General features: G+C 57.4%; 1 protein-coding gene across 2 annotated transcripts; it reads left to right on the top strand.

The window, feature by feature from the left end:
• The first annotated feature begins 2,015 nt into the window (after positions 1–2,015).
• LOC122206727 (cytochrome b-245 chaperone 1) lies at positions 2,016–7,537 on the top strand. Of its 2 annotated transcripts, XM_042916174.1 has the most exons (7): positions 2,016–2,110; positions 2,928–3,051; positions 3,927–3,968; positions 4,528–4,601; positions 5,273–5,369; positions 5,878–6,022; positions 6,354–7,537. In XM_042916174.1, the coding sequence occupies exons 2-7, from the start codon at positions 2,967–2,969 to the stop codon at positions 6,472–6,474; spliced, it is 564 nt and encodes a 187-aa protein (XP_042772108.1). In that variant the 5' UTR covers positions 2,016–2,110; positions 2,928–2,966; the 3' UTR covers positions 6,475–7,537. The 2 variants fall into 2 exon arrangements, with proteins under 2 accessions (XP_042772108.1, XP_042772109.1); XM_042916175.1 differs by lacking the exon at positions 2,016–2,110 and having other exon boundaries at positions 2,134–3,051.
• The last annotated feature ends 79 nt before the right edge of the window (positions 7,538–7,616 follow it).

Here is a 7,616-nt window from a genome sequence, read left to right as displayed (position 1 = left end):
ATATATATTTTTTTAACGTTTATTTATTTTTGAGACAGAGAGAGACAGAGCATGAACAGGGGAGGGTCAGAGAGAGGGAGACACAGAATCTGAAACAGGCTCCAGGCTCTGAGCTGTCAGCACAGAGCCCGACGCGGGGCTCGAACTCACGGACCGCGAGATCATGACCTGAGCCGAAGTCGGCCGCTTAACCGACTGTAGCTCCTGAGTTTGAACCCCGCTTGGGGCCTACTTTGGATTCTGTGTCTCTGGCTCTCTCTGCCCCTCCCCCACCTCCTCCCCTCTCTCCCTCAAAAATAAATATTTAAAAAATTAAAAAAAAATAGCTTAAACTTTCAGTCTGTTAATATACTTTGGGAAGTATAATAAAAGGAAAACTTTAGAGTGGAGTTAGGAGGCAGGCAGGGGGAGCTGTTGGCCCAGCATTAGTTAGCAATTACAGATGTTATGCCCAGAATTCGTGATCCCCAAAGCCCACCATGGAGCTGAGTCCAATGCAAAAGCAAAGAGCCTTTATTCGAGCTAGCTCGAGCTCAATCCCCTACCTGCACCGACACAGCGGCAAGATACCGGAGAGAGCGAGCGAGTTTCAAAAGCACAAAGGTTTTATAGGGGTCTAGGGGCAGTTGGTGAGGTAATGGCTGTGGCCTCAGCCGATTGGCTGGGGAAGGGTCGGAGTCCTGGTCCGCAGGTTGCCAGGTGTGTTTTGATTGGGAAGTTTGAACGGGTGAGCAGGAGGTTACTCAAGGGGAGGAGGCGTGGTCTGAGGTTTCTGCGATTTTCCCGGAAAGGGGGCATGTCGGGGGCATAGTCACTCAAGGTGGAGAACACAGAACAAGATGGAGTCGGCCGGTGTAGGTCTGCTCTTTCAGACTCAACAGAGGCACCTTGCAGGTGGACGCTACTTACCCAGCAACAGGAAGGTTTCCTGCTGCTCCAGCAACAGCCCAGCCAATGAGAGGCCACTATACTACCAGCTCCCAGTTTAGTCCAATGGACATTCTGTTTACAACAGCCCCGCCCACCCACCAACTGTATAAAATGGCCTCCACGTCCTGGTCTCCAGACTTGCTTGTTGTTCTGGGTTGGGGTTCTCTGCTATTCTCAAATAACCCCATCTTTACTGATAAAATAGCTGGCAGTGTTATTTTTAAGGTTAACATCTTAATAGGATACATTGAATCTATAGATCAAAGTAGCAGGACTTATTTTTTACAATAACTTTTCAAACCATGAACGATTTTAGCTGTAGTTCGATATTAAAGTGTTTACATTTTTTTTTGCCATAGTTTGTATACGTCTGTTGTTACATTAACTTCAGAGACTGCTTTTTATTCACATTGTAAGCGAGGCTTTTTTGAGGCATAATTTACAGACTAGGGGTCAGTTACCCCCAGTTAGAGTGGCGTCCTTAGCACGTGGCTGTCAACAGCATAGGCGACCTGCTTCCTGACTGCATTTGCTAGCTTTGCTCTGGCACAACACCAAGGTGCCCTAATGGCACCCCTTTCACTCTCCCTCCAAGCGGTGGAAGAACCAGAGGGCCTGAAGGCCTACCCCAGCCCCACCCCAGCTCGAGAAGTCAGCAGCCCTACTCCGCCCCCGGCAGTCAGGGAAGTCCGTCGTTCCGCACCTCGCAGGGTGGAAACCTCCCACAGTTCGCGCCCAAATGCCGGAAGTCAGTCGACCCGTCCCCGGAAGTCCGGAAGCCACTCCCTGATCCTCCCCAACCCCGGAAGTCGGCAACTCCCGCTCCCTAAGTCCGGAAGTCAGCCACCCCGCCCGGCCCCCGGCAGTCCAGAAATTACCCCCATTCCGACCCCCAAATGTCGGAAGTCAGCGACGCCCGCTCACTAGAGTCCGGAAGTCAGCCGCCCCGACTCCGGCAGTTCAGAAGTCAGCCGCTCCGCCCTCCGCCCCGGAAACCACCCACAGCCCGCCCCCAAGCCCGGAAGTGGGTACTCCAGCTCCCGGCAGTCCGGAAGTCGGTGCCGCCCCGCCCCTGGCAGTCCGGAAGTCAGTCGCCCCACCCCCGACCCCGGAAGTCGGCGGCTGGTTGTCCGCCGCGAGGTCCCGGCCCTGCGCTCGCGCCCGCCGGGTCGTGCGCTCGGTAGGGTCGGGGTCGGGCCACCGTCGAGGGCTGCGGGCGGGCTGCAGGTGGCGCGGGCTGGCCACGCCTGGGTTCCAGGGCGTCCTGGAGCTGCGGGAAGCGGGCCGAGCGCGCAGGGCCTGGCTGTGGGGGTCGGGAGCACCCCAGTGGTGGGCCAAGATCTAGGACCTGGGTGTGTCGAGTGAATGCACCCTTTACTGTCAGATACTTGATCTGACTTTCCTGGAGTTTCTGCAAAGCCACTCCCTAGCTGGGTCCCTCGAGCAGTGCTTTGCGGGCGCTGCGGTCTTCGGGGCAGTTAGGCCGCTCGGCGCAGCATTTACTCAGCAGATGCTTGTGCTCGTCCTGACCCTCCGTTGCATAGCCTGTTGTCCCAGCGGCCGGAGGGGATCGTAGAGTGGCTTTCTCGGCCAACGCCAGGGCGTACTCAAGCTACCGCGAGCCTTTCAGTTCCCTTTCTTGGTGGAGGCCGGCACAGGGAAATGAGGGCGAGCTGGTGGGTTCTGCTGCGGTGTCAGAAGCTTGAATGCACGCTGCAGAGGGCTAACGGTTTCCAAGTTGGACGGGGGCAGGTGGCGGTCAGGTGCCTGTTGACGCTTTGCGAGGCTGAGCAGAGCAGGTAGCCCCAGTCCAGTCGGTGTAACTGGGCAGAGAAGGGCCTTGAAAAAGAAAGGGTCTCTGGGGGCTGCAGAGATGGCCGTGGGCACAAGCTGACTGGTTCCACCGGTGCCCAGGCTTCCTTCCTGGGGAGGAGCTGGGCGCTTGTGTGCAGACAGTGGCGGGAGGACTCCAGTTGTCTCTGTCTGCCCGTCCGCAGCCCGTCTCCTGTTGAGAGTGGTGCCCTCGCGGTCCAGGGATGTACATGCAGGTGGAGTCACGCACCAGCTCCTGCCTCCATCTGAAGAGGGCTCCAGGCATCAGGTCCTGGTCTCTGCTTGTTGGTAAGAATTTCCATGTTTTCCCTCAAGTTAAAAATCTAACTTTAAAAAAAGATGAAAATGAAACTAACTTGTTCTTCCTTTGTTCCGTTACCCCCAAGTATAGCAACTATTTTGTTGCTTTGTATCTTCCCAGCCTTTACGCTCTGTGCATGCCTTTGCAGAGAATTCCCACAGCCCTTTTTTCACCACTCAGCTTCTCCTACTGTGTGTGTTCTTTTGAGGTCTTGCCGTTCCCCTTTTACTTGCTTTCATACACCTGCTTGCAGGTGTATGTTGCAGGCTCACGTGATGGGCCACAGTTAATTCCTGTTTTCTCTCCGTCCCTGGCGCCATCTTTCCGAGGGTCCTGCACCCGACTGTGCTGCGTTGGTGGGATCCGAGGAGTGAGGGGTGCAATGGCTGTGCCATCAGCAGTGGTCTCTGGTTCATCTTTCCCGTCACCCTGCATGTGGCCTCTTGCCTGTTCTGCCTCACGTGCCATGTGGTGAACTTTATATACGTCTTGTGTTCGTTCCATACCACATGCTGTTGGCAGGTTCCTCTGTCTGGTTCCCACTCAGCCCTGGAAACTTGAGTAGAGAAGCGTGTCCAGGGAACACTGTGAATGGCATTTGCCATGTTTCCGAGTGTACTTCCTGGATGTTTCCCCCACTTAAAAACAATTTTTTTTTTTTAAATGTAAATTCTAGTTACTTAACATACAGTGTGTTTCCCCCACTTGTGAGCCTGTGGTCTTCTGTCCCCCTGCTCCCCACCTGCAGCCATCCCTGACCCCCGAAAGGCCTGCTTGTCTGGGCCTGGGGCTCCTGGGAGGAGGGGGCTCTGGGCTGGTGGTGGCCCAATACTGAGGCACCTGCTTTCTTTTCTCTTTGCAGGAATCTTGTCTATTGGCCTGGCTGCCGCCTACTACAGTGGAGGTGAGGTGCTTCATCTGCTCACCCCCTGCCCCGCAAAGTAACTTCCTCTGCCGTTTGGGAAACAGAGCAAAGAAACAAAACCTTCATTCGTGACCCACTGAGGCATAGCCTTAGGAATTGGCGCCCCTGCCTCTGCAGCCCCAGCTCTGTGCACTGGTGTGGTTTTCCTAGTATGCCTGTGCCATGAAGCCTGTGCCTTCCCTTTATATCTGGAGCATTTTCCTGTATCGTGAAATATTCTGCAAAAAGGTGCTCTCTTGTGCCAGCCTGATGTTCCAGTGCAGGCTGAGCCATACTTGCAGCCCCCCTGTAAGTTCCTGCCCTTCCATTGTCACAGGCTATGCCAGCCCAACTCCTCTGTCTCCGGTAGACACTGGAGGGGGAGCTGAGGGCACCCAGAGCTGGCTGGCCGTCCTGGGCCAGCGTTCCTTGCAGGCACGGGCAGCCAGCCAGCCAGCCCCAGCCAGCCCCAGACACCACTCCTGCCCAGTGTCCACTGGGGCGGGGCCCCTCATGGCCTCTGCCCTTCACCTGGCTGCGTCCTGTGTTTGCTCCTCAGATAGTCTGGGCTGGAAACTCTTCTACGTTACGGGCTGCCTGTTCGTGGCCGTGCAGAACCTGGAGGACTGGGAGGTAAGGTCAGCACAGGCAAAGGCGCTCAGGTGTTTCTGCTCCAGGCTTCCCCACGTGGGCATCACAGCAGACGGAGAGGCTCTGAGGCCTGAACTTTTAGCTTAGTGGTTTCTGGTTAGTGGCATTCGGCTCCTGGGCAGGGAAATCTCCTGAAGCTGTTTTTCTCCTAGAAGCTCTTCGTGACTGTTTGCACTGAAATTCTTTACTCTTGAGTGTTGCCATAGCACGGAATAGAATGATGGGCTCCCTCGGTGGCTAATGTCTGTCTCCCTTGGTGGCCAACAACCTCCCCTGTGCCTTTGTCCCCTTCATGAGGAACCACATGACCCAGCGTTGCTCTCTGACCTCCGAGCTTTGACCTCCATGCTTTTGTTTGACAGCCTCAGCTGCTGTGCTTGCTTCTCTTTTGCTTGCAGAGAGCACCTGCTTTGATGCCCCTCTTTCTCTCTACACACCCTGGTCCCGTGCTCCCAACAGACAGGAGCACGAGAGCATCTGGCTGCAGGTGTTTGGCTCTGGCAGAGCACTTGGCCGTCAGGGTTGGGTTTCAGCTGGGTGTCTTCCTGAGCGTCTGCTCTGGCGAGTCCGGGCCTCCTCTCTGGAAATTTTGTGTGTGGCTGGGTTGCAGAGAGGCCAGCAGCCAGGTGGTCACCTTCTGGCCGGTTTTCCAGGAAGCTGTCTTCAACAAGGGCACCGGGAAGGTTGTGCTGAAGACGTTCAGCTTGTATAAGAAGCTGCTGACTCTTTTCCGAGCTGGTCACGACCAAGGTGAGGCACAGAGAGTGCACAGGACCCAGGGTGTGGCGGGAGGCCGGCTGCCCCAGGCTGGATGGAGGGTGGTGAGTGGAAAACAGAGACCAGGCCTAAGGCCTGGAAGTGGGGTGGGTCCAGGCTGGCCATTCAGTGACTTGGGGTTTTGCCCTGCCTGGTGGACACAGGGTGCGCCCAGACATTGCCGGGTAACCCCTAGCTCAGTGGCCAGCCATCAGGGACCAGGAAGGCATTTTTCAGCAGTTGGGGGAAGATGAAGCAGAAAGATGGGCAAAATAGAGCTCAGCTCCTCCCTGATGCGCTTGAGGGCACGGGTAGAGTTTTCAAGGGGCCGGCAGGAGTGCTAGATGCCCAGACAATGCTAGTGGCCCAACCTTGCGCTGTGGTCACTGACCAGTGATGAGGGTCTCTGTACGGTAGCCTCGAAGTGGCGGTGCCCAGCACACAGGCAGGAGGGGCAGGCGGGAGGTGGGCAGAATGCAGACACTGACCAGCTCCCCCGCAGTGGTGGTCCTACTGAATGACATCCGGGACGTGAACGTGGAGGAGGAGAAGGTCCGCTATTTCGGGAAGGGCTACGTGGTGGTGCTGCGGCTTGTGACGGGCTTTTCCCACCCTCTCACCCAGAGTGCCATCATGGGTCACCGCAGGTAAGCTGTGGGCAGGGGACTCGTTTGGCCAGGGCTGGCTGCCTGTGCCCCTCACCCCCATCAGGTGGCCCTCACAGTGGACTGCCCAGCATGGCAGGGCACAGGGAGGGGACTTGGGGAAACATGGACTGTCCCTGCCACTAGGGGAATGTTGGAAGTCCCCACAGGGACAGAAGGGTCTCCTTGAGGACAGAGGTCTGGGGTCAAGTGAGGGTCGGGGCCAGAAGGCACCAGGTCCTAGAAGTGGGCGGTCCGGCAGGAGGTAGGTGTGGTCTTCCTGGCCAGCACCTCCGCGGGGGTAACTTGCCCCTCCTGTTGTTGCCCGGCCCAGTGACGTGGAAGCCATTGCCAAGCTTATTGCAACCTTCCTGGAACTGCACCGCCTTGAGAGCCCCGTGGAGCTGTCTCAGAGCAGTGACAGTGAGGCTGATGGTCCAGGGAGCCAGAGCTGACGCCCGCAGAGCCCCTGGCCTTGGTTCTGGTGGCACCCTCGTGGGCCTCCTGGGCCACCAGCAAGTCTTCCTCCAGCGCCTGGCTGTGTCCCTGGCAGCCCCGGGGTGGGACCCTCAGCCATTCCTGCTGCTTGCTTCTGTCCTCTGAGGACGCCACAGGCTGGACTTTCTCTGCGGGCTTTGAGGTGTCCGGGGAGGGCATGAGCCTGAGATCTGCCTCTTCCTGGCATCGGACGGCTCCAGCCTGGGCAGCGTGGAGACCGGGTCTCTGGAATGGGAAGGATGCCCAGGCTCCCCAGGGTGGGGAGGAAGGTTTGCCAGCACTGGCTCCCCCCGAGCTGTTCAACCCCCTGGTGCAGCAGGTGAGCACAGGGCCAGCAGCTGGATCAGGCTCTGAGGATGCCCATGCTGGCGTGTTGTCCCCAGGAATCCCAGTGCTCGCTACACACAACCTCCCTTCCCCGGCTGGATGTCCTCATTGGTTAGAGAGGTCCTTCCTTGCCCAGGGTCTGCAGGGCCCAGGGCAGATGGCGAGGGTCCTGTCTGGCTGTGTGCACTGTGGCCACGCCTGAGACCTCCCCAGCCCACAGACAGCAGTCTCCACCCAGGATCACGGCTGGGCTGTCACAGGGCAGAGAAGGCCTCAGCCTAGGCGAAGCCTGCTGGTCACGAGGCGGCTCTCTTGGCTTCACGGTGGGCCTAAGCCAGGGCATCTCCCTTAAGAATCAGGTCCTGGCTTCTTGAACCCAGGCAAGAGGTGGGCTGGGCCCACAGCTGCCCCTCAGTGGGGCCCAGGGCCGCAGGGCGGCAAGGGCACCTCTGAGCAGGCCCTCAGGAGGCTGTGTCTAGGAATGGTCAGGACACAGAGCACTGCAGTGTCCCCAGGCCCTGGGTGAGTGAGGACAGTAGTTTCTAGGAAGCGAGAGAAACGAGACACTCCCTCTTCTCCATGGTGGCCGCCAACTAGCCCTGATTTGAGGACATAGTCATTTATACAAGCCAAAGTTAGGTTTTTAAGTCGTTAAGTCTGAAAGCCTTTTTCTAAAATAAAGTATGAAACGTCGTAACGGGTTTGTGGTGTGTTCATCCCAGACGATAGATGCTCTGTACTCTGGAGGCGGCTCCCCGCCCCCCCCCCCCCG

This window comes from Panthera leo, chromosome E1 (assembly GCF_018350215.1).
Source record: "Panthera leo isolate Ple1 chromosome E1, P.leo_Ple1_pat1.1, whole genome shotgun sequence".
In the NCBI taxonomy this organism is placed as follows: Eukaryota; Metazoa; Chordata; class Mammalia; order Carnivora; family Felidae; genus Panthera; species Panthera leo.
Note: the sequence above shows the minus strand (reverse complement) of the source record. Positions and strands in the feature narration are given on the sequence as shown.